The sequence below is a fragment of the Chiloscyllium punctatum genome, chromosome 9 (assembly GCF_047496795.1).
Source record: "Chiloscyllium punctatum isolate Juve2018m chromosome 9, sChiPun1.3, whole genome shotgun sequence".
NCBI lineage: Eukaryota > Metazoa > Chordata > Chondrichthyes > Orectolobiformes > Hemiscylliidae > Chiloscyllium > Chiloscyllium punctatum.
In genome coordinates, this window is record NC_092747.1 from 81925001 (window position 1) to 81952791 (window position 27791).

The 27791-nt window shown below is 41.2% G+C and overlaps 1 protein-coding gene across 1 annotated transcript in view; it reads right to left on the reverse strand.

The window, feature by feature from the left end:
• The window catches only part of gpc6a (glypican 6a), a 1024509-nt gene that overhangs the window by 469810 nt on the left and 526908 nt on the right, over nucleotides 1-27791 (reverse strand). The window contains exon 3 of the mRNA XM_072577902.1: nucleotides 18297-18688. Coding sequence (XP_072434003.1) covers nucleotides 18297-18688 — 392 coding nt within the window. The remainder of the gene's footprint in view (nucleotides 1-18296; nucleotides 18689-27791) is intronic.

Here is a 27791-nt window from a genome sequence, read left to right on the forward strand (position 1 = left end):
TGTGATCATAGCTGCTCCACCCTCAAGCCTGTAATTATTGTCAAGGATAGCATGTGAAAACTAAAGGGTTCGAGATGCAACAATGAGAACTTTAGCTTACAAACATGTTGATAACGTTGCTAGAACACAAACAACATTACTTTTCCACTGCCTTGAAGCAACATTGCTTCTCCAAAGAAGCACATTATTTCAGTGATTTAAAATCAAATAGCTGGAAACAAATGTGCAAATCCCAGTTGTCAGTGTACTTCCTGAGTGGCACTCCCTTTATGAATCTTTCCAGCATAAACAATAATTCCTATTCTCCCAGTTGTTAAAAAACACACCGCATCTGTCTTAGACATCCCTCTTGCCAATAATAACACTGGTCCAATTGGATTTTGTTTAGTTACTATGCAAGACCTATGAATGCAATAATTTCTTATAAATTTAATAACAACAGAATGAGAACTCCATACATTTAAAAAAATGATGCTAGTAATTATGCAATATAAATTAACTCAAAATCTAACAACGGCAACAACTTCTAGCTATATTGCACATTTAATGTGGTAAAATGTCCTAAAGCATTTCAAAGAAGCACATCACATTTATCCCCTTAAACATGAACTATATTCTGTATAGTATTTTCTGAAAACACCACCTCTTGTAAAAATTGACATTTAAAGACTGCTAAGATGGCTGCCAGGAGGCAGATAACTTTTGCAGAGATTTCCTTATGCCTTCAACAAGTTTATGCCTGAAATATCATGTATGAGTATCCTTCCTTGAACAATATTCAATGATGTAAATGTTATATGGAATTCATGTCATCTTTTGATTGTGGACTTATTGAAAAGTCAAAATCAACGGATTTCAAGATCCACAACCTCTGAGCTTTATATTTAACAAACAGAGCTGCCAAGAAATCAGTCAATCATAACTAAATGTGAATAATCCCCTTCTAGTCCTCATTGTGTAGCTAAAACTTCTAACATTACATCATTCTGGTCATTAGTATTGGTCATGAGACCAAAACTGGCTGGAATATGGGTAACAAATCTTATGACTACAGGAGTCAGAGAAAAAAAACATTCAATTTAATCAGCTAACTTCAGAGGCAGGGCAGAAAAAAACCCAATGCTTTTAAAAATCAAAGAGTGCAATCTTTGAAAGTTTCCAAGTCTGTTCCACCAGGATAGAAACTTCAATTTCTGCTAAGAAGGCTGCAAGGAACAAACTTTGCGACCTGCTGAAAGTCCACCTCTTTGAGAGAATTGTGAAAATTCTTGATACATGACTCCAGCTATTGAAACCACCTAGAAACCTCTTCAGAGATGAAAATGTCTTCTTCACTGAGCATGCAGCAAATTCTTTTCTTAAGACAAGCCGCACATGTCAATTACAAACTTGTGAAAGTGCGTTCTTGTATTAAAGTTGCCTTACAGGGAGGAAACAAAATGATGTGGGAGAGGTGGATAGGTTTAGGGAAGGAATTGTACAGCTTAGGGTCTTCTGAAGTTGACAGAGGTGGAGTGTTTAAAATTTGAGACATGTGAAACGCCAGAGCGAGAGAAGCATAGCTGTCTCAGCCAATTGCGGGAATGGAAGATATCACAGTTACAGAGAAAGCTGAGGCCAAACAGAGATTTGACATGAACAAGGATATGAACTTTCACCCTACCATAGGACAGCAAGGAGAGGAGTGATAAATGATTGGAATGTGGTGTTTGGCCTTGTTATGGAGGGGAGGCTCCATAATGCACAAAGCAAGAAAGCACATTTGCATGAATGAAGACGTACTCAAAAAGTTCTGAGGGATCATGGCACTCATATTTGCTTGAACACTTCCATCTCTCCAATCTCTCTCTAAAAATGCATAGTGCAGCTGGTATATCTGACTTAAAGCACAACATTGTTCAATCTGCGTGAGATTTCTACTGCTGTAGCATCTATCACTCTCTTGTATTTATCTACTATGTGTGAGAGACATCAGTGACAAGCTCCAAATATGAATATTTAACACGGTCCATGGTGTACACAATCCCTGTAGTATTGCATCCTCAGTTGGTGACCATCATCAAGGGCTTATCAATTCCTGTGGGATGCTCAAAGACCCTGCAGGAGACTAAAAACATGAGTGAAATCATCAGAGTACGAGACCTAGATCTTCCAAACTTCGGATAGCCAGTGACCAACACATCTCCAGAGTTACATATTGGGTCCCCTCAGGTGGACTGATGCATTGGCAATATCCCAGGTTAAAAGGCAGTCAGTCAAAACCATCTGAGAAAGCCTCATCTGAGTTAGAGACTTTTCATAGTTCTGACTTCCTTACCTGCACATGCATGTTGTGTTTAATCCATGGATAACTATGCACTGACAATCCCCAGCCATTCCTCTTCCTCTTCCCAAACCAACAAACACCTAATTTCTCCTGTGAGAGGTTACAGGTGGGGATTCTGCAGCAAGTAACTCACTAACTGATTCTACTAAGCCAAACCAGCAGCAACAAAGCACAAGTCAGGACTGAATCGAATGCTCCTCATTTGCTAGAGGAGCAATGCAGCACCAACACTCAAGAAGTTCAATGTCACGCAGGGCAAAGCAACCTGATTGATTGGCAATCAATCCATCACCTTAAATATTTAATATCTTCACCACTGGCATTTGGTGGCAGAAGTGCATACCATCTACAAGCTGCACTGCAGAAATTCAAGAGGGTTCCTCAGACAGCACCTTCCAAACCCATGATCATTATGATCTAGAAAGACAAGAGCAGCAGATAAATGAGAACAACACCACCTGCAAATTTCCCTTTAAAGTCACTCACCATCATGAATTGGAAATTTATGACCATTCCTATAATGTCACTGGGTCAAAATCCTGGAATTCCCTCCCTGATAGCACTGTGGGTGGAAGCTCACCACCACCATCTCCAGATTAATTTGGAATGAGCAATAAATGCTGTGTTATTTATTGATGCTCATATCCTGTGTAAGAGTAAAATAATTCTTCTGTCTGCCTTGATTATGTACAAAATACATGTCAGAATCCAACTCTTAACCTGGTCAAATCATTTGTGCTTTAATAAGTGACAGCCTCTAACATTAGCTGTGCATGACAACATTTTTGGTTTAAATTTTATCTCCCTATTCTCTGAATGTTGTGCCAATATTCTTTACATGTTTCTCATAATTAATCTTTGACAAAACCTTAAGAAACAAAAAGCTTTTCGCTTATTTGCATGACTGTCAGAGGATGTGTTCACTGCAGGTATGCTGATACAAACATGTCAGTTGACTTTACAACTGTGCTTTTCCCACTGTTTCAACATGTGTTTTTTCATATAATGAAGGCACAAACCAAAAAAAAACCCATTGACTGTATGTGTGCTTTTTGGCTGTGAACAAAGTCATTGAGGGTGCTTGATATCCCATAGCATAAGAATGACCATGTGCATTTCAAGTTTGTTCACTTATACCTGAGTATATTCATTGTAACCACTTATAGAGTTATAGAGATGTACAGCATGGAAACAGACCCTTCAGCCCAATTTATCCATGCAGACCAGATATCCTAACCCAATCTAGTCCCATTTGCCAGCACCTGGTCCATGTCCCTCTAAATCCTTCCCATTTATATACCCATCCAGATGCCCTTTAAATGTTGCAATTGTACCAGCCATCACCACTTTCTCTGGCAGCTCATTCCATACATGCACAACCCTCTGTGTGAAAAAGTTGTTCTTTAGGTCCCTTCTAATTTTTTTTGCATCTCACCCTAAACCTATGCCCTCTCGTTCTGGACTCCCCCACCCCGGAGAAAAGACCTTGTCTACTCACTCTGTTCATGCCCCTCATGATTTTATAAACCTCTATAAGGTCACCCCTCAGCCTCCGATGCTCCAGGGAAAACAGTCCCAACCTATTCAGCCCCTCTTTATTTCTCAAAGCCTGGCAACTTTCAAAACATCCTTCTGATAGGAGGGAGACCAGAATCGCACACATTATTCCAAAAGTTATTTTGTTTGAAAGAGAAAGTGTTAGGGAACATTGTTAAAGTGATACAGTTTCCCTTCTACATCAACTCCAATGTTAAATTAAAAATATTGTTTGTATTTCTATCTTAATCTCCACCGTGTGCTCTGGTATCTCCCCATGGCGATAACAATGCTGTTAGTCTGACGATAGACGAGAAATGTTAGTAATGGTGGCTGTGGGGTCAAGGGTTAACTATACCTTCTCTGATGAGAAGACCTTCTACAGTATATACGTAGTCAGCACTGTCACAGTTGTCTTATGTTTCACTGTCAGTATACTTTATCAGTTCACCTTTAAGAACATAGTATGTCAGTATATCTTTAAGAGGCATGCTCATAGTATCATCACTATATCATAGCATCAGGCCTGAGTATGGTAAGGTTTCAGATTCTAGCTTAACTGAAGCATGAGACACAGATGAAAATCTGCTACTGTTTGTAACTGAACAGTTTAAAGTTAACCCAGACACTGATGTGCCTGTGAATGTGATCTGTTTATTAGTGAGAATACTTGAGTACAGGAGAGGGTTGCCTTACTCTAACTGCATAGGGGTATTGTGTGCAGTTTTGGTCTCCTCACCTGAGAAAAGATTTCCTGGCTATGGAGAGAGTGCAACAAAGGTTTACCAGATTGACTTGTGGGATGGCAAGACTGACACATAGAAAACAACTGGATTAGTTAGGACATTATTAATTGGAGCTGAAAACGTGTTGCTGGAAAAGCACAGCAGGTCAGGCAACATCCAACGAACAGGAGAATCGACGTTTCGGGCAGAAGCCCTTCTTCAGGCTTATGCTCGAAATGTCGATTCTCCTGCTCCTTGGATGCTGCCTGACCTGCTGCGCTTTTCCAGCAACACATTTTCAGCTCTGATCTCCAGCATCTGCAGGCCTCACTTTCTCCTCGAACATTATTAATTGAAGGTTAGAAGAGAGAGTGCCCATCTCACAGAAACTCAGAAAATTCCATCACGGTAAGTGCAAGATTTTCCCAATGTCTGCGAGTCTAGAAATAGTCCTGAAGAAGAGTCCTGAACAGAACATCGACTCTCTTGCTCCTTGGATGCTGCCTGACCTGCTGTGCCTTTTCCAGCACCACATTTTATCAACTCTGATTTCTCCAGCATCCACAACCCCATTGTCTCCTAGCCCAGAAATAAGTGTCATATTCTCAGTCGATGGGTAGACCATTTATGACATGGATGAGGTGAAATATATTCACCCAGAGAGTGGTGAGCCCATGGAATTCTCTGCCACAGAAAGCAGTAGGGACAAAAACATTAAATGCTTTCAGGAAGGAGTTAATTATAGTTCTTAGGGCTAAAGGAGTGAAAGGGCATTGGGTTGAAGTGGGAGAAGGGTAATGATCATATTGAATGGTGGACCAGGATCAAAGGGCTGAATGGCCTACTCCTGCTTCTATTTTCTCTGCTGCTTTGTAATTAACATCTGTTGGATCTTTCAATATCACATTACTCACATCCCAGCTTTACATCTTATAAGGGATAACATAAGCATTGCTGATTCAAATAAAGATAACCTGCTGGGGGCAGGTCCCACACCAACAGTGGCATCAGATCACATGGAGCTGGAGCCTCAATCTGTAGGGGCTGAGAGACAGCTGTCTTTTACCATCCCACATGCATAGTTATGTTTAATAATGCCTCTGACTGCTCACCCACTTGCGTGTGGACCTGAGCTCACTATATGGTGGCAACAAAGACCAGACCTACGGAACCAGTGGCAGGGGAAAGGAGTACCTTATAATGAAGCCCTACAGAAGTACCATTCTACAGGTACCATTCTTTTGCAGGAGTAGGCCAGCCTAGAGATTTCACTGCTTGGGGAAAAGTACTGAATAACAGTCTAGTGGCAGTATAGTGTGGTGGATAAATGATTTCAAAGTCCATGTAGTCACCTGACCACAGATGGCAATAGCCTATGAAAAGCTGACAAAACAGAGTACAATGCAAAATGAGCATTCAGCTACAGAGGGTGTAAAAATATTACTGTAGATTGGAAGTCTTTACAGAGGGAAAATTGGATGAGAAGAGAAGCACTCAGCACTGAAAGAAAAAGGGCTGAGGAATACAAAAGATTTGGCTGCCATCGACTATGTATTGAATACACTGATGATGAAAATTATCTTGCCTTCAGCAAACCCTCTGGGCCATGCAGAGAATCCAGACCAAAATGTGTATTAGATTAACTGACACTGATGCTTCCAAATCAAGTCGCCATAGGGCTGCTCCTTCATTAAAGAGGGAGATGTCTAGTGGTGATTTAACCTGAGGGCCACCATATCTCAGACAAAAGGAAAGTTTAAGAAGGTGAATCCTTCACTGTAACATCCGCTGGTGGGGGGATTGAACCCATGCTGCAGGTATCGCGCTGCTTTGCAAACCAATCATCCAAGCTAAACTGACCCCACAATGTGTTAGTAGATGCCACACTGCTTCAGTTCCCAATGATAAACCAGAAAAAGACCAGATCTGTGTGTTGTGGCACATGGTTGCAGGCAGTACCAACATTATTCTTACTGTGCCTCCAAAGCTGGAGTGCAGTTTCAAGAATCTAGATAAAACCGGAAAGAACTGTAGATGCTGTAAATCAGAAAAAAAAACAGAAGTTGCTGCAAAAGCTCAGCATGTCTGGCAGCATCTGTGCAGAGAAATCAAAGTTCTTCATGAATCTAGATATATTTATTCCTGAATATTGAATGAGCTACTAAAACATCAAGGTAGTACTGTTGACATGCAATTCTGTCAATAAGATTCTAAATATTGAAGAATTTGAAGAAATAAGGCAAAAAGGTGCTGAAAATTAATTAGTTAACTACGCTAAAATGCATATAAAGAACAACCAGTCAGCAGGATGTGAGATTGTATTTGAACCAATAAGGAACAGATGTCTGAATAAATAAAAAAGCTTTTTCACAGCATTTTAGTGTCCGCTTTATTAATCGTTTGGGAGTCTCTCGAGCCTGTAATGGAACTTTATTTGAGAGGGTTCTGAAGTTAGGTCTTTGATAACCCACGGTGTCACAAACATTGGAAGATTGATGACAGACTGACTGGATCTATTTTGACTGTATACTGGTTGTAATGAGGTCAGCCAGGATGACCTCATAGAATACAAGTACCCTGACTGGGGCTGTTCATCTGGTCCAAACAGGAAGCCCTGGCTGAAAGATAATAGGATTGTCAGACATGTTAATAAAGGGTGTCTTGTTGATAGTATGCAGGTTTCTTTGGAGTTATCTTATGGTGATATTTGCTCAAAAAAGCTGTCTTTGAGTTGAGGTTTCTGGCATCAGCCAATTATTTCAGGAGCTTGACGAGTTTGATCCTGCCATTGAAGACTGGGCCCAATACGAGGAAAGAATGTGTTATTCATTCGAGGGTAGATGAAAAGCAATGAGTAATTCTCCTGATAGCTTGTGGACCAGCAGCTTATTCAGTTTTGAGAAGCCTAACTTTCCCTGAGGCACCTGATATTGATGGATTTAGTTAAAGAATATTTTGACCTGAAGCCTCCTCTAACTCTGAGATGCTACTTGCACTTGCACTTCGAGAACTAGGGGAATTGATATCAGGACTTTTGTCTAGATTAAGACAACTGGCAGAAGCATGTGATTTTGGTTTATCCCTAAGTGAGATGGTGAGAGACTGTGTGGTATGTGGGATTAAAGATGTGACCACGCAAAAGCTCCTACCAACTGAAGTCAAACTGGACTTCAAAAAGGCACTGCAGCTGGCACATTAAGAGTACAACTTCGGTTCTAGTCTCGAATGAGAAACAGTTGGTTCAATTGTCACTGATTGCAGTAAAAGGCTCGGGCCCAAGCTTGATGGTGAAAAACTGAATATGAAAGATTCCTCTAGATTGGCTCAACATTTTTTGATTAGCAAAATGGCTGCCTAAGTGAAGTCCTAATTAAATACTGCAAAGTTTGTCAATAAGGTCTAAGGACTATCCGAGGAGCCAAGGACACCTTGCATATTGACCTGGAAGCATATTTACGATTCTGCAAGGCTCACCTATGTGCAAAAACATTGGTAGAAATCAGGATGCTGGAAGATAAAGGAATCATCAAACCAGTACAGTCTGTGAAATGGGCAGCACTGGTTGCACCCGATGGGTCGATTCATCTTTATTGGGATTTTAAATGAACAGCAAACCATTTTTTGCAGCTGGATAAATACCTAATCCTTGCACTGAGGAATTATACATAAAGCTGGTGGATGGGGGATATCCTTCACAATGCTGGACGTGAGCCATGCGGACTTGCAATTGCAGTTGGATGAGGATTCCCAGAAGTACCAGAATTTGCAGAAGCTACAATTAATACACATAAGGGTTTGTAACAATATATGAGACTGCGATTAAGGGTAGCATCAACCTGCATAATTGATCAGTGGACAATGGACGCCATTTTACAACACCTACCCCGGGTCGCCATTTATCTAGATGACATGCTAACCACATGGAAGACGATTCAGGAGCACTTAGAGAACTTGGACCCAATCCTTGGCAATTTCTTCTATATGGGCATACACCTTAGAAGGGAAAATGTGTGTGCCAGGCACCCCAAGTGACTGACTTAGGCTACAGAGTTGACAAGACTGGGTTACGGCCCTTGGAAGATAAAGTGAGGGTGATCAAAGGTACCCAGGCTCCCACATCTGTACCTGAACTTAGGTCTTTCCTTGGTTTAATGAATTATTATGGAACATTCATATATAACCTGGACTCCATCCTGGCACCTTTACATCAACTCCAAAAAATAAGAGTCAGCCTTGGATGACCATGGAGCCAAGCAATAGCTTTCAGGGAAGTGAAAAAATAGTTATCATCACCTGATGTGGTGGCACACAACGGCCCAAGTGAGATCTGGTCTTGACATGTAATGTTCTCCTATATGGCATCAGGGTGGTATTTGCTCATTTCCCTCAAAGGCGAGGAATACCAAATAGCATGTACAGTTTTTAGATCAGAGTGGTGCTGGAAAAGCACAGCAGGTCAGGCAGCATCCAAGGAGCAGGAAAATCAACATTTCTGGCAAAAGCCCTTCATCAGGAATAGAGGCAGGAAGCCTCCATGGGTGGAGAGATAAATGCGGGGGGGGGACGCTGGGGAGAAGGTAGCAAAGAGTACAATAGGTGAATGGGGGTGGGGATGGAGGTGATAGGTCAGAGAGGAGGGTGGGGGAAGGTAGCAAAGAGTACAATAGGTGAATGGGGGTGGGGGTGGAGGTGATAGGTAAGAGGGGAGGGTAGAGCGGATATGTGGGAAGGGAGATTGGCAGGTTGGACAGGTCATGAGGACAGTGCTGAGCTGGAAGGTTGGAACTGGGGTAAGGTGGGTGGAGGGGAATGAGGAAACTGGTGAAGTCCACATTGATGCCCTGGGGTTGAAGTGTCCTGAGGCGGAAGATGAGGCGTTCTTCCTCCAGCCGTCGGGTGGTGAGGGAGCAGCGGTGGAGGAGGCCCAGGACCTGCATGTCCTCGGCAGAGTTGGAGGGGGAGTTGAAATGTTGGGCCACGGGGCGGTGGGGTTGATTGGTGCAGTTGTCCTGGAGATGTTCCCTGAAGCACTCTGCAAGGAGATGTCCAGTATCCCCAATGTAGAGGAGACCACATCCAAATAATAATGGACTGCCATCTCCTGCTAGGTTTACTTAAAGAGGATAAGGCAGTGCTGACAATATCTTCAGGCCAAATTAAACTGTGGGCTCTAATACTGCGTATAATTTACAAGTTGGAACACCGTCTGGGAGGACAAGTAACAAAGATGGATGCATTCAGCCATGTCCCATTGACAGATACATCACTGGTGCTACTGCTACTGGAAGAGAGATAGAGCCATGGACATGTACAGCAAGGAAACAAACCCTTTGGTCCAACTTATCCACGCCGACCAGATATCAGGCTGGCATGGTGGTTCAGTGGTTAGCACTGCTGTCTCACAGCGCCAGGGACCCAGGTTTGACTCCGGCCTTGGACAATTGTCTGTGTCGGGCTTGCATATTCTGCCCATGTCTGCATGGTTTCCTCTAGGTAGTCTGGCTTCCTCCCACAGTCCAAAGATTTGCAGATTAGGTAGATTGGCCATGTTAAATTGTCCATAGTGTCGAGGGATGTGTGGATTAGCAAAGGGAAATATGTGTAGGGGGTTGGGATGTTCTTCAGAGGGGCAATGAGGACTCAATGGGCTGAACGACCTGATTCTATGATTTCCTAAATTAATCTAGTCCCATTTGACAGCCTTTGGCCCATATCCCTCTGAACCCTTCCTATTCATATACCAATCCAATTGTCTTTTAAACATTGAAATCGTACCAGCTTTAACTACTTCCTCTGGCAAGTCATTCCAAACATGCATTACCTTGTACTTGAAAAAGTTGCCTCTTCAGTCCAAATTGAATCTTGCCACTTCACCATTATGCTCTCCCTCCCCCCCCCCCCTCCCCCCGCCACCTCCAACCCCAGGTTTTGACTCCCCAACCCTGGGGAAAACACCTTGGCTATTCACACCATCCATACCCCTCTTGATTATATAAACCTCTATGGAGGGCTATACCGCTCAGCCTCCAAAATTCCAGGAAATATCTACAATGGTTTTAAATTTTTTGTACACACTTCAGGTCACAGCTGATAATATCAGTATTTCAACACAGAAAGATCTGATCTTAGCAAAGTCTGAGACAGGTAATCAAAGGGAAAGGCCCATCACAACCAGAATTGAAACCTTTGTGATCTGGAGAGACCAGATCACAATAGAGGATGCTGTATTATTACAGGGAGCAAGAGTAATTGTCCCGAGCAGAAGTCATTGCCAGACACTAGCGAAGTTCCACCTGGGTCATCCAAGGATTTCCAAAATTAAGATGGTGCTGAGAAGTTATTTCTTGTGGCCAAGATTGGATGTAGACATTGTCATGTTGATTGGGGAGTGCCCAGAGCACCAACAAGAGCAAAACTTACCGTCAGCAACTCCCCATTCATAGAAATGGCCGAAGAAAACCTGGATTTGGGTTACATATTGACTATGCAGGTTCTTTCATGGGCTCAATGTTCTTAGTCATTGTGGACACTCACTCAAAATGGCTGGATGTGCACAGAATTTATTTGTTAAACTTGCAGGCAACAATAGAAAAATTGTGTGCATCTTTTGTGATACATGGACTCCCAGAAGTGTTGGTCACAGGTAACAGAACATTGGTTACCAGCATGGAATTTGTGTATTTCCTAAAGTTGCATGGTATTTGACATATAAGCACAGCTCGATACCAACCATCATCCAATGGTCTTACAGGAACAGCAGTCCAAACTTTGAAGGCATACTTAAAGAAACACTTTTACTCGATACCAAACTGTCCTGGTTCCTGTTTGATTGTAGGACCACCCCTCATGCAACTTCGCAGTGTTGCTAATGGGGATAAGACTCCACATCAGGTTATCTCTGATCCTCCTGGGCATGAGGTGGAAGAGTGAAACAGCCTCAGGAATGCCTTTTAAAAGAAAGACTCCACTAAGAGAAAGAGACAGTTTACTTCAAGGGTGTACTTTTGGTATAGGAACAACAGGAATAGCCCTAAATGCTTAATAGGCATGGTCAACACAAGGTCAAGTCGAGTGTCATGTAATGTTTGGGTAGGTACGACAGTCCTAAACAAGTACATGGACCATTTGAAAGCAGCAAATTCACAAATAGTGTGGATGCAAAACATATGTTCTCCCTCTCGGTCAAACGTTGAAGATACTTCGGAATCTGAGATGAACATGGGAGATGTCAGTGGCTCAACACCCAACCTGAAAAAGATAATTCATTTCTTCCGATATGCTTTGTATGAAAGAGGCGAGCTCCTGTGCATTATACATTGCCAGTATCAGAGGTAGAGTTTGAGGATCTGGTCTGATGCGAAAACCAGGATGAGTTACAAAAGAACCAGCCTCCTTCCTCGGACTCAGAGGAGGTGGGCTGTAGTGATTGTCATGAGGTCAGCCAGCTGGACCTCATGGAATGTGAGTTTCTTGATTGGGGCTGTTAATCTGGTTCAATCAGGGACTGCTGGCTGACAGACATCCTGTCACTCTGAATGCTGGCTCTGAGGGAGTTGGATCAGTGTAATGGGTTCTCCAGGAGTAAATAAAGGGGCCTTGGTGATGGGATACCATTCTCCGTGGAGTTATTTCTGACTGCATTTGTTTTTGATGTACCCTGTGGGGCGTTTGACCATAGCAGTGTAATGTCATCCATAATCACTACAGGTTAATTCTGGATGTTACAGTATAAATCTTTTTGACTATTATTGTGCTAACTTTGTATTGTAGCATGCATTTTAATATATATATATATATATATATATATATATATAATGGCTTCACTTTCTTATTAAGAGCCAGGTTTATAGAGTCACAGAGTCATAGAGATGTACAACATGGAAACAGACCCTTCAGTCCAACCCGTCCATGTTGACTAGATATCCCAACCCAATCTAGTCCCACCTGCCAGCACCCAGCCCATATCCCTCCAAATCCTTCCTATTCATATGCCCATCCAAATGCCTTTTAAATGTTGCAATTGTACCAGCCTCCACCACATCCTCTGGCAGCTCATTCCATACAAGTACCACCCTCTGTGTGAAAAAGTTGCCCCGTAGGTCTCTTTTATATCTTTCCCCTCTCGCCCTAAATCTATGCCCTCTACTTCTGGACTCCCCAACCCCAGGGAAAAGACTTTGCCTATTTACCCTATCCATGCCCCTCATAATTTTGTAAACATCGAAAAGATCACCCCTCAGCCTCCGATGCTCCAGGGAAAATAGCCCCAGCCTGTTCAGCCTCTCCCAATAGCTCAAATCCTCCAACCCTGGCAACATCCTTGTAAATCTTTTCTGAATCCTTTCAAGTTTCACAACATCTTTCCGAAAGGAAGGAGATTCTATTTAAAATAGTAACTGCCTCTAGTTAGATTATAATGTAGATTTTGTCTGGGATCATGACACAGTTAAAGTCAATAAAACATGTTAATGTTCTTTCATCTAAGTGGAGCTGATCTTACTCTAATTGTAGCATCAGAAGAGGTGGTCACTGACCTACAGGAATTGAAAAAGCCCTGAAGGGGATGAAAACATTTATTACAGGATGCAATCAATTCCAAAGCCTGCAAAGGTTTATGCTCAAAGCCAAACTGAAAGAAGAGGAGGCTCAATTTCTCTATCCTGCACCTGCCATTTCATGACTTCCCTTCACAACCTCATTTACGGCCATGAGATTTGCTGAATTCTCCATTCTTTTCCAAACAAGACATTGAAGCCAATTATCCTGCTGCTGCAACATCTGGCTGATATCAACTAACCAGAGAATCTGGGGCTTCCTTGTTCTGTAACATTTTGAGAGTTCAATTTTCACTAGTTGAGATAAAAGAAAAAGCAATTCCCTCTTTCCCATATGAAACATTTGCGGGTTTGTTTCAAATTATTTGAATTGACATGCTCAAACACACTTCAGGGTAGATAGGATTTGAACCAGGTTCCCTGGGCTAAAAGTAGGAACACTACCAGTGAACCACAAATCTGAGGATTTGGTTTATATTCATTCACTTGTCCAAAAGGAATGACTCACCCTCATCCATGACACTTCTAATAGTAACAGTATTTTAAAAAATTAGTCATTAAAAAACTGATAAACAGCAAAGATGAAAAATATGGCATTGAATCCGATGGGTTTTATTAGTGCTGTTTTTGGCCACATTCTTGTATTTGAGCAAGGTTCAACAATTTAGGCAATACATTTGTTGGCCTGGATTTTCCTGCTTAAGGCTAAGTCTTAACAGTGAAATCTTTCCACCCATAACCTCTTTATCTGGGCTGGGTCTCATTAGACACATAAAGTATACTCCTGATGAAATTCCCATGGATCAGAAATAGCCCTTCTATTTGCAACCACCAGAATTCTGCAGTGGTACTGATGAGATTGAAGCCCTTAGTAGGCAAGTTCCTTGGGCTTACAGAAGGCAAGGGGACCGACACAACACACCCTCTTCAATATTTAATGCAATTCCTTTGCTTGTTTTACCATCTCAACTCGATGCCAGCTCCAGAAAATGACTGTATTGCAGAGGGCATGGACATCTACTGCCAGCTCAGGCCCCTGACCCCAGCCACAATTCATATGCTATGAGTGAGCTTGGAATGGGCAGCAGTTGTCCAACCACAGAGTATAATCCAACCTGGACCATGAGGTGGCCCAGCTTACTACCTCCTCTTGGACATTCTTTGCCATGACCCTGTTGACAGGATTGTGGAGGGAATGCTGTCAGTATCATTGAATTAAAAACGCAAACCCTAACTTATCATGTGAAAATAGGCATGATACTGAAACATTCATCAACAAAGTCCAACAACTGTGGATGCAGTTCCAGTGAAGTGATTGGAATAAAAACTGTTTGTGGAGTTCAATTGAGGAAGTCAGAAAAATGCACAAAAAGGGAATTACAAAGTTTTACACAGATCCCTCATTTTACACAATATCTCAGATCAAACTCTTTGGGTTCTTGAAGAGTATTGGAGCTGCATTTCAGCTTCTGATTAGTAATGAAAGAAGACTTGTAGATAGCTTTGCCTTTACACAGAATACTGCTCATAACTAATCTGGGAAGTGTGCCAGTTTAAGGAGTAGGGAAAGAACATTTTGCCTGATCACAGTCTGACCTTGTTCCCACAATATATTCACCAACATGTACTGTTCTTTCTTTCAATGCAGACCAAATGTTTTACTTCTTTGCCCAAGAGCCCATTTTATTTGGCTGAGAAATGGTTTTCAAAAATGTTTTGTTTTTTTCAAAAACCAACATGAATCTTTGAACTCAGCTTGCCTCAAATATTACAGCTAGTGGGAATATCCACTGAGCCCAATTCAGTAAGATAACTGTGCACTCGATAGCTTAATTATTCCACTGCAAAGCCAATCCAGTCTCACTGTAAGATAAGCACATTTTTCAGGTAAAGAGCTCTGATCGGCTTAAACACCATTGTTCCTATTTGCATTCCTGATCCAGTTGAGGAAGTCTGTTTGACAATCCTACATCTGAGGATACTCATTAATTGCATAAAAGAAAAGAAATAAGCCAAATCAGAATGCTTCAGCATTAAACCACATTTGCCTCCTTCCACTGTGTAGTGTCAATGCTCTTCTATTCTATGATAGTACTCGGAACAGTTCTGGAAGACTTACTTGTTACTAACCCTTGCTGGCAACCTTTCTTTAGTCTTCCTCAGGCGCTAGTGATAGCATGTTTCATTCTTCACTCCTCTTTGTTTTAGACATTGGTATAAGGAAACACTTAAAGAATATGGCAATACACCATCCTGTTCCCTCTCTATCATACAGACACATAAGAATTAAGCCTTACATTGGCATTTATAGACAAAAAAATGAGGAAGAGAGGATCGATTCACATTAGAAGAAGAAATTTTCACATCAGAAGGCAATTATGATGACAGCAAATATCTGTAGAAAAATTTACAACAAAGGAAGTGTGTGTAGATTTGGTCTTCTTATTTTAGGAAAGACATCACTGCTATAACAGAAGTGCAACAAATGTTCATTAGATTTGTTCCTGGGATGGCAGGACTGTCCTATGATGAGCTACTGGGCAAACCAGCCCTGTATTCTCTAAAACTTTGAAGAAGGAGGTGGTCTTGTTGAAGCCTATAAAATACTTAAAGTGATAGAGTAGATCAAGGTTAGATGTTTGCCATGCAGGAGTGTCTAGAACCCGGGCACAATTTAAAAGTAATGGGCATAACGCTTAGGTCAGAAATGAGGAAACGGTGTTACTCAAATGAGGAAACGGTGAACTTTCTTTATCACAGTGGGCTGTGGAAGCTCAGACTTTGAGTATGTTTAAGGTAGAGAATAATAAGATTTCTGATTACCAGTGCAATACTGGGTTATGAAGACAGGGTGACTAAAAGTTATTGAAGTGTTTGATCATATTGAATGGCAGGGCAGGCTCGAAGTGCCTGTCCCTATGGATCATGCTTTCGCCAAGACTGATCCCTACACTTTTGACTGATTCTGGTAATGCACAATTTGATACTCTCAAGCTCTATATAAATTTTAAAATTGTTTATTCTATATAAAATCCAAGGGAGCATTGAGAATTTCATACAAACTGATCTATTAGATTAAACAGTTGATTTGAGCAACTTTGAAGACAGTGGGGCTCACAAAACCAATGCGTGGCCTCTTGTCCCTTAGCCCCCTGCCTTGGGCCTATGGAAGATCTTAAATGGTCAGTTACCAGCTATTTGAGGGCCTCGTTCTGCACCTGTGACTATTTTACTCAATGCAAGGGTAGGTGTTAGGCCGATGTTACGTGAGGAGCACCTCCTTTTCAGGTCTATCGTGTCAATTAGAGGCATTCCAAGCCCCCTTCCTTCCCACCCTCTTCACTCCCCCACCCTCCCCTCCATACTTCCGCTCCCTCCCCCCCCCACCCCCCCCCACCCCGTCACTGCAAGATCCAATTCCCCTTTCACCTCTCCACTGGCTCCATCACCCAAGCCTACACTTCCCAACCCAAGATGAATCTGTCAGCTGCAACCTGGTAAAATCTCTCACCCACCCTACCCCTCCTAATCTTAATGTCTGTCTCTAGTGACATCTAATTGATTTATATAAAGTTTGTCAGAAACTTCTGAGGATGTCACTCATTGGATAATGCAGGAGAACTTGTACATGTGATATATTTGGATTTTCAAAATGCTGCTTTAGCTAGTCACAAGAATCAGGGTTTCATCTATTCATAATTTAAAGTAATAAATTAGACAAACAACCAAAGATTAATGCATCCATGTTTGCTGATGATACAAAGCTAGGCAGGAATGTAAGCTGAGAGGAAGATATAAAAGGTGCAACAAGATATAGACAGGTTAGGTTAGTAGGCAACAAGTTGGCAGATGAAGTATTGTTTGAGGAAGTGTAAGGTTATCTATATTGGTAATAAGAATAGAAAGAAACAGAATGATTTTTAAAGGTCTAAAACTTTTAAAAATCCTTGTTCAAAGAGATTTGGCTGTTTCATATGAGGAACAAAGAAAGTTGTATCCAGTTTGAGTAAGCATTTAGGAAGGCAAGCAGCATGGAGAATTTCAGTGGAATGGCAGTGGGGCACAAGAATAAAAAAAATCTTGCAGCAATTCCTGAGCACTTTGCTGAGACCACCTGCAGCAGTGTACAATGTTGATCTTCATTTCTATTGAAGGAGCAATGCAAAGGCTCACTCAATCAGTTCCTGTCGTTTGACAAGAGGTTGAGTAAATTGGAACTATACACTCTGGAATTTAGAAAAGAGGTGATCTCATTGCAAGATAAAAGATTCCGAAGCAAATTGACAAGCCATTCACTGAGAGATTACCTCCCTTGACTGGGCTACACTGCAGCCGCATAGTCTCAGGATTGGGTATAGATAATTTAGTACTTAGGAGAGATGTTTAAAGGCTTTTCAGACCCCCGGTTTCCCACCAATCTTCACCCATTGTACGCTTTTTCCTTTGCTTTTATGCTGTCCATGACTTCCCTTTTCAGCCTTGGCTGCCTCATGCAACCCTTAGAATATTTCTTTTTCTTTGGGATGAATTTCTGCTGTGGCTTTCAAATTACCCCCAGAAACTATTGCTATTGCTGCTCCACTATCTTCCCTACTAGGCTTACATCTATATAACTCTGACTAGCTTCTCTCTTATGGCTTTGTAGTTAGCCTTACTCAATTGTAATACAATTATATCCGATTCCAGCTCTTCCCTCTCAAGCTGCAAGGTGAGTTCTATCGTATCATGGTCATTGGTCTCTGTGGGTTCCTTTAGCTTAAGCCCTCCAATCAAGTCTGCATCAATACACATCACCTAATCCAGAATTGCTTATTCCCTAGTGGGCTGTAATTCAGAGTCGAGGCCGAATATGGAATCTGTATCATGGGAATGTTTCTGGAAAATAGTGCAGACACACACAAGAGAAGGCTGGATAAATACATGAGGGAGATTTGAATATCCTGAGATGAGGAAGAATGGAGTGGAGTTGAAATGCTGGCACAGCCCAGTTGGGCCAAATGACCTGGTGTACCTTGTTTGTAAATCTATGCCCTTATAAATTACTGACTAGCAGGTACCTACATATGCATTGCCATGGTGCCAGTGAATCAGAAGCTGATGTTTGCATGTTGAGTGTTAAATACAACACATAACCTGGAAGAATTCTTCACTGACCTTTGCTACTCTGTTGGCAACTTCCCTGCCGACGGTCAGACCCTGCACGAAAGCCCGAGCTGCAACAAAAGCCCTTGTAACTTGTATCTTCAGCTTTCGAGGCACATCTCCAAATGGTTGGAGCTGGTCAGTGTATTTACTGATGCATTCAAGGTAATCCTCTGTGAATTGGTACTGAGGGTTTACTAGCTGGAACATGCGTTCCAGTAGATGGGCCCAGAAGTCATTAAGCATCTCTTCTAGGTTCACATTGCCACCTGTGTAGTAGCGTTTCAGCTCTGCGAAGAGATCCTGGAACACTTCAGAGTTCTGCATGTACAGTTGGCCATATGTCCGTGTAAACATGTCATTCAGTGACTTCTCTGAATTTTCCAACAGTTCTCTAAAGAATTCTGCAAGAATTAAAAGAAATACAGATTTTAGGGAAGAAGGAATAAAATAATTCACCAGTCAATCTCAATCAAAGACTAACATGGAGCAATTGAAACCATACAAGCACATAATATATGACTGGAGACAATGAATGAATAAATACATAAGTGAAACTCAGGGGCACCAAATGGAAAATATTAGTTTCAGTTAAAATCATATTTAATGCACACAGTGTTTACTCATGCAATGTACATACTTCACTTGTGAATGGTAACATCTAAGTATTAGAAAAATCCTTGGTAGGAATCATCTTATGTGAGACATTTTTGTCATATGGTATGAAGTATGATGTAATTACAGTGTGGAATGTTTCTCAAAAAATGCTGCTGGTGCTGTCAGAATCCATTTGTTGAAGACACAAAGGGGATGCAGTTTACGCTGGTGATCAGGACATGGGCCTGGATCTTTTTTAATTGCTGGATTTCTAGCTACTTAATCTGAAGAGTCGGGTGATAAATTAAATTCTGTCAATACTGCCACTTACTTGGCAGAAGTCACTGTGCTATATATAGAAATGGTGCTTCAAGTAGTCACTGGAGTCTAAGTGTCAAAATGTGTGGTGCTGGAAAAGCGCAGCAGGTCAGGTAGCATCCGAGGAGCAGGAGAATCGATGTTTTGGGCATAAGCCATCTGGCAGGGAAAGCGGGGGAACGGGGAACGGGGGACGGGGGACAGGGGACAGAGATAGATTGGGGGCGGTGGAAAGGGGACTTCCGACCTATCATCATCGCCATCCCACCTGCATTTACCAATTGCCTTCCTAGCGACTTTCCCTCAACCCCGCCCCAATCATCCTATTTATCTCTCAGTTCCCTTCTACGTGCCCCCAATGAAGAGCTTATGCCCGAAATGTCGATTCTCCTGTTCCTCCGATGCTGCCTGACCTGCTGTGCTTTTCCAGTGCCACACTTTTCGACTCTGATCTCCAGCATCTGCAATCCTCACTTCCTCCTAGTCACTGGAGTCTAAGACCAAATAATAATGAGGCCTCAGAGCAGGGCGCAGGGCTTCAGGAGGGATTGAAAGTTGGGGCAGAGAGGGTGGTAGGGGCATTGGCAGAGATCCAGGGGAAACAGAACACCAGCAGGTAGACAGACATTCTTGAAGTATGCCCAATGTTCAAAAGGAGGCCACTGATGGAGCCCTCTCCTATCCCCATGAAGCCTGAGCAGCGTCATTTTCTTAAATCCTTACATCTCTGTCCTCTTCCTTCTAGCCTGAATATTAAGGCCAGGTTGGAAGCAGCCTCGCAGTGGTTATTAATCAGCCACTAAATTGGCAAAAGATTGGGTGGGCCTGCTGTTGGATCCATATCCCACAAAAAAATCAGAGGCCAGTGGCTCACCCAAAGAATTTGACCAGCCCGCCATAAACCTACAAACTCCCTAGTGAGGGAATATGAAATTCTGCCCAGGATCTGTCATAGTTTGGTCTAGAATAATTAAATGAGGGGATACAATGGCAGGGTGCAAGCATAGTCAGATGTCAGAAAGGTACCACAGAGTCCTGAACAACAGCATAGAAAGTCTACAGTGAGATTTTACAGATTGTAATAAAATGTTTAGCCTAATTCTGATCATTTGCTCTTAAAATACAATTAGTACTAGTGTACTATGACAGATCATCCATAATTGTGGCCACAATAGATAGTTGATCCTTGATGTGCCACTATCAAGGTCAAACACTGTTCCTTTTTCCCATAATGTTTGCTGTACTTCCTCTGGATAGAACAAAGAAAGTGAATGTGCCATTGAACACAATTTACTTCTGAGAATGGGTTTTTAGAAATTGAGCAACAGGGCCAGCAATTTCCACAGGAACAAGTCTTCCAAGGCAATGTGTAGCCTTCTGTGCCAAATTTTGACTTGGTTGGTTCATTGTAAGTATTTATTCAGCCTCTGAATGCTGGAATTACTCCCTGTCTGAGCTCTGGTGCACTTTCAATCTAATATCACATTTTAAATGCTTATTTATTTTCCCCTTTTGTTTAGTGAAGATGGTGGCATCATGGTAATTTCACTGTATTATTATTCCAGTGGCCCTAGACTAATGTCTGGGAACAAGAGGCCAAACTGAATTAACAAATCTGGAATTTCAAAGTAAGATCAATAATGGTGACAACAAAATTGATTGCTATTGATAGGTAAAAACAATGACTGCAGATGCTGGAAACCAGATTCTGGATTAGTGGTGCTGGAAAAGCACAGCAGTTCAGGCAGCATCCAAGGAATAAAGGATGAAGGGCTTTTGCCTGAAACGTCGATTTTACTGTTCCTTGGATGCTGCCTGAACTGCTGTGCTCTTCTAGCACCACTAATCCAGAATATGATTGCTATTGATACCTAGGGGAGAAATTCTAGACATGATCTGACTTCATGGATGTGATTTCATGATCATAGTAACATGGTTGACTCTTAACTGCCCTCTCAAATGGCACAGCAAACAACTCAGTTCAAGGGCAATTAGAAATTGGCAACAATTGGTGGCTTTACTAGTGATGTTCACATCCTATGAAAGAACAAATATTAAAAATGTAGAACTTCATGAATGTTTCAAATATGGGATACTTTTATCATCACATCTGCCCTGATCTCACTGAAAGATAATAAGGTTCAATGAATTCCCATTTCCTTTCTGTTCCAACAAAACTGATTCAGATATACCCAGCTTGTCAGTGCTGTCAGAGAGTACTGACGCCCATGAGAAAAGACAGCTTTACTTCAAGGTGACAAGTATAAAATAGAACAAGTTTTCAATCTAGATGGGTAGATAGTTGCTAGTTTGGAAATCAGACAGTATTTTCTCATTACTGACTAAAATATTTTCAAAGTCTCTTGTGTACAACACAGCAATCCAATTCTGGGTAAAGGTGTCATCATTGTAATGTTTGCTTTATTTCACTGTGTACAGAACAAACAAGACTGACAAAGATTGATTGTAAATGTTTAAGTTAAGTGGAATATGACTGGAGTAGGGACAAAGGGAATACCTGTAATAGTGCAATCATTTACGGGACTGATACAACGTTTGCCAAAGAAGTGTTTTTCCTTAAATACTTCACATTTCATTGAATTATCATGAATTTAAAATGTTAAATTGCACCAAATCCATCAAAATGCCAGAGGTCACTTAAAAAAATTTAAGTTCCACCATAAGAAAGTCAAAGATCGATTAGTTGTCAACCTCACTGAGCTCTTATGATCCAGATTGTTCAGCTATAGCTATCTGATTGTCATTTAATTGAAATGAAAGGGATAAATTTCAGCAGGTTTTAAGATAGCTCTGCCATTCACTGTGCCAGATTGCACCCTAACAGTAAAGGCAATGGTTATCTCTCCGAAAACATTAATTCGCAGACCACCATTAGAACTGACTCGAGCCTTATTAGCATCAACAGGAGGGAAAACCTCTGCTGAGGCAGCCAGGGGGACACCACAGCAGGGAGGGAATTGAAAGTGTTTCACACTGCACTCTGAGATGACCCTGCTTGGTGGTAAGAGGAGCTTATTGGCCAGCATCCCCGCTTTGGGCCATGGACCCTGCAGCTCTTATGGACCCTGAAGGTTGTTGCAGAGAAGTCCGCTCCAGGCAGATGATACCACACAGACCACCCAACCCACCTAGATGCTGGATCTAACAGAAGCCTTTAATATCCAAATTATTGTCTATCTCTATGATACAGGTAGCAGATTCACATCCATGCTTACTGCTGGGAATCATCCCACCAATGGAGCCAATGAAATAATGTTAGGGAGCTGACATCCCACACACCTCTACTTTAGTCCTTGGCCTTCGTTCCACTCCCTGGGAACCTGTAAAATCAAGCCCAAGAATTCTGGTCTGAACACATTATCTCAACTAATTGAATCAGCCTGCACTAAAAAGCTACATGACAAATTAGACTATGAAACTACAAGATTGCAATTAAAATTAATTACAGTGACACTTGAGGGAAAGCAATCTGGTAGCCTTATTCATTCTGATCAGTAGCTCATTCCACTCTCATTGCAAGCTGGTTGACTCTCAACCACCCTCTATCATAACACAGCAAACAACTTGGTTCTTACAAGGTGGCAAATGCTGCCTTTGCCAGTGATGCCTACATCATATGAAAGAATAAAGCTTGCTGGATAGCTTTGTTTCCATATACTTGGGCACCTCCAATCAAAATTGTCACTTATAAGGAGTTAAATACCTTGACGGTTTTACCCCTCTCTATTGTTACAATACTCTGTAGCTCTATAACCTTCTCTCCTACCCCAAACTCTTGTAACTCTGTGATCTAACCTCTGCGTATCTACAACTGCCTTTGTCATAGCAGTGAAGGTCATGCTTTTAACTGTCCCGATGCCACAATTTTGAATTCTTATCCTAAACTACTCCATGTTTCCAACTCCTATTCCTACTTAGAATTCCCCTTTTGACTTTCTTCCTTTGTTGGCTTAATGGCTCTGCATCATCTTTTTTACTACACCACTGTGAAATGTTTTGAGGCAGTTTTCTTTTATACTTTATACTCATAATAGCATGCTGTGATTCTTGTTTGAGGAGTTTGAGACAAGAAACAAACTGGGGGGGGGGGGAAGAAAACATACTATGTAGTGCAGAATGAGAAGATTGGCTGATTGGCTAGCTATCATTGCCATGGAAATGCAACAAAAGAGATAACTGTCAATCATAATTTTCAGGCTGACAGGTAGGTTCTGATAAGGTCAGAATGTTGCCAACTGGATAGAGCACAGATTCACTGTCTCCATGAAATGTTTGCACAAAGTTCTATTGCCGAGATAATACAGGATCTTGAGTATGCATGTAGCTCCAAACGTGCAACAGCATCACACTGTGAACCCAACTATGATCTTAAATTTGTTTCAGCACAATCTGCATTACTTAGTAAATAACGTCTAATAGCAGAATCACACAGAAAGGTAGATATACTTTTCTGAGGCTTGCTAGCATGAGCCAGATGAGCACGAGCATGACACCACCAGCTATGAATGGTTAATGGGACATGTTTAACACAATCGATCAGTTATCAGGCTGTACAGCCGACATAACCTGGTATAATGCTGATATGGAAACTCATATATCACATTACTGACTTACACAGTAGGCAAAATTTCACTGAGGCTTGATGACAGCACCCTGTTAGTGGAGAAAACCACCCATAGATTTACTGCATTGGTGTGGCAAGAGACAGCTAGCTTCACCTGCCTTTCAAATGTTTTCTGTCACTTTTCCTTTCCAGGGTAATCTGAGGTACACTGGTCACTATTGAGGGTTAAACAAGTTGCTTATAGGCCCTGTTATGAGTTTCTGTGTTATACAACAAGTGATGATTTGATCAAGATACATGTTGTAATGTAGGGTAGCTTTGTTAGGTCTATCTAAGTGTCAAGCTTATACAGTAAGCAGATGGCTAGAGCCTTACTCATGAGGTTCCCAATAAGACTGACCTTACTGATGGGACTGAGGGAATCCCACCATATATACTGACCAGTAAATGGAGGCTTTTGGTAGATAGTCATTAAGAATCTATTATTAGACTTCTCAACTGACACATTGAGGTGGTGGAACTTATTTGATTGTTTCATTTCAATGCTCAGCTTGAATGCAAGAAATTCTTTGATGTTGCTATGGATTGAAATAGTGCAAGGATGTAATCTACATATCAGAAGCATTCAAGGGATAGGAGGATTATGGGCTTTCCATCATAGATATACTTCTTATGGTTAGCAATAAAGATATTAACCAAAGCCGAGAGGGAATCCCATGGTAGAACCATCTATTTGAGCATATATGGTGTCAGTGAAACTGAGATCAAATATATCTGTTGCTATATTCATGAGTTTGATGAATAGATTCAGACAGAGGTGGTACATTTAGATCGCAATGATATTGTGAAATTGTGTAGATGTCAACGGGTTGTTTGAATGCAATGTTGGTAAAGAGTCTGGCAAAGTCAAAATAACACATGGACATGTTATTGCTGTCAATATGTAGATCTTGTATGGTCTTAATGAACATGAAGGAATCCTTCAGTGTTTATGTGGAAAACTCATTTGGAATTGGTTGCATCAGCTCATGTAGCCATTTGGTCAGTTCATTTCATCCAGAGCAAATCATAGATATAATAAGGGGACATTACTATTTTGTGTTCAGCAGCCAAGACATGCATGGATATAATTAATTATAAGGATGAATCTTCTCACATGTATCACCAGGAAGTTTGCCACACTTGCAGAAATCGAAAATCAGCAGCTATCCAATGATAACATCTTGACCAATCAGAATCTACCTGCTTAGTCTGAGCATTAAGATTGACAGTTAACTGTTCTTGTTGCTAACAATCTCCAGTTAATGCAGGTCCAACCAATCAACACCTTCTTCTCATTCTGTACAAAATGGTGTCCCTAGTTCCTTAATTTTCTTTGTCAGCCATGGTTCACTGCAGTTAAATTTCATTTTGATCAAGTCAGGCAGCCACCTAGGCAGGTGGCCATTGAGTTAGGTAAGAGGTGAAATGGGTTTGTTAAACGTTCTGCTCAGTTCTTTGAGAGTTTAATTCAGATTTTTGCAAGGCTATTTGAATTCCTGACTCTCATTCCCATCTACCCCAATGTTCGCTATGTCTAAATGCCAGCTCTATGTCCACAATATCTCCATCACATCTCATAGCCACTCCTGCAGCAGCAACCATCACCAGAGCTGAGGAACTATGTGGAGATGGGAAAAAAAATGTAAAATGTGAACAATCCAGACAGACCTTACTCATATAAACCTGTTTATAAAAAAATACTTTCATTATGGGCAACTTGATCAAATAGTTAATTCCAATCAAGTGGTCAATCTAAAATAAAACCTTGCATTCAGTATCTTCAAAGAGGGCTAGTCCTTGAGATGTCCATTAAAACAGTCTATTAAAATGTAAACTTATGTTATGGTCTCATGTTGTGTAAACTTGATTCCACTGCTTTGGTAAATGGCTTTGGAGCTCACTAAGATTCACAATTGGATTGAGTTCCAATAATAAACCTTGGCAAATGTCAACTATACAATCTATTGAAATAATAAATACAGATGATAATTCATTTTCCCAAACCACACCATATAGCTTCTCAAACAACTAACTCCAGCTACTGCAGCCTGTTCATTCATGTTTCAAGCACAGGGAATTAAAATAATTTTAGATCATCATACATAAACAAACACTATCCACCTTTCAAGAGTATTTTTGCCTCCTCCATAAATTTGTGACTTCCACATTATGGGTTCAGGCCCCTAGAACAATGACAAGGAGGTCTGCTTGAAATCAGTAGCATGTTCAAGTTGCCTTGTTCAGGATTCCCACTTGCCTGATTCATGACCTGCCCCCTTCACCATGCCTGCAAAAATGGGATCTGCTGGAACTGAGGGAGTGAGCTTTGCATTGGGGTCATTCTAGCTGTTTTTAAAGATTTCAGGAGTTGGCAAGACTTCATGAAAATCCAGCTCAGTTTTTGCCCAGTCATTGATGATATTTCATGGATTGTGAATGGGCATTATACAAAATTAGTACATGCATAAGGAAAAAGTATCAGAGAAAAATTATAGTCTTCAGAGAAAGATGATGATTTTAAAACAATGTACAAGGAACGATTATCTGTCTTTTCCCTTTCTTATGGGAGATATAATAGTAAAAATAATCAAAAATGTGTCTAAACAATATCCTTTCTGCATGTGTTTGACTAATGACATTGGACCAAATTTAGCACAAGTGACAATGGTCTTGCCAATCACCTGGAGATCTGGAGCAAGTCCTGTATTTCCTCTGTTGTGGAAAGTACTTAAACGGCCACTTTTGATTCATCCCTTGAATAAACAACAACCCACAGCCACTCATATGAGAACAGATATTTAGTCAGATCTAGAACCTCTCCCAATGCAGGTGAGATCATCAGGAGGAATCTAAGGTTAAAGATGAGGGTGGATGGGATTGGAGTTAAGGGGAGGGGAACCTCACCCCCTCAGAAGCCAGCAAAGAAAACTAACAAGGGCTTGCTTTTGTCTTCCTGTGTGATCAATCTGCAGCCCACCAATAGTTGAAAACTAACAGTGGTGGTATGTTGCTTTTAAGTGCAATTTAATTGCCACCTAAAGACCCTAATCAGGTGGAAAGACCACCCACAAAATTTTCCAACCTGGACTTCATTGGACAGAAGTGGGAAAGTGGTGGAAACCCCACATAGCATCTTTCAGTCCAATTAAATGCCCTCTACACCTCTAAACTTGCCACTTAGGGTATTAGATTCTGCCTTCTTTTGCGCCCAAATTGTGGTCTGATTTTCTGCATTTATTTCCATAAAGCACATATTACAGTTAAACGTGAATAAAAGTTTATTTAACTGGCTCAGAAATATTACTCATGTAGTTAGTTTTCTAGATGCAATTCATAAATAAAGTTTACCTTTAAATGTCTTAAATTTTGATTTGACAATGAATTGAAAACTTTGGTCATCCTTCTCAAATGTTTACTTTTCCTACAAGTTATATTTTGAAAACAATCCCACAGTAAAAAAACAGAAAACTTTTGAATAACACAGCCTGCTCTGATTCATGTTATGTACTTCAAAATGGAGCTTCAGAATGACCGCACATTCATTTTCAAATATATCTTCAGTTCAAGTATACTGGGTTTTGTTAACAGTTTTTTTTCTGGGATAGCAAAACATAGGACAGGAAACAGCTTCCAACCCTGTGCCCTGGACCTCATAAAAGGAGAATATCTGAACATACATGAGAACACCACCACCTGCAAGTTCCCCTCCAAACCTTTCCTCATCGTAACTTGGAAATACATCATAAGTGGCACAGTAGTTCAGAGGTTGTCACTGCTGTCTCGCAGCACCAGAGACCTGAATTGAAATCTAGCCTCTCGTTTTTGTTTATGTAGAGTTTGCATATTCTCCCTGTGTCTGTGTGAATTTCCTCTGGGTATTCCAGCTTCGTCCCACAGTCCAAAGATGTACAGATTAGGTGTATTGGCAATGCTAAATTGCCCATAGAGTCCAGAGATGTGCAGGC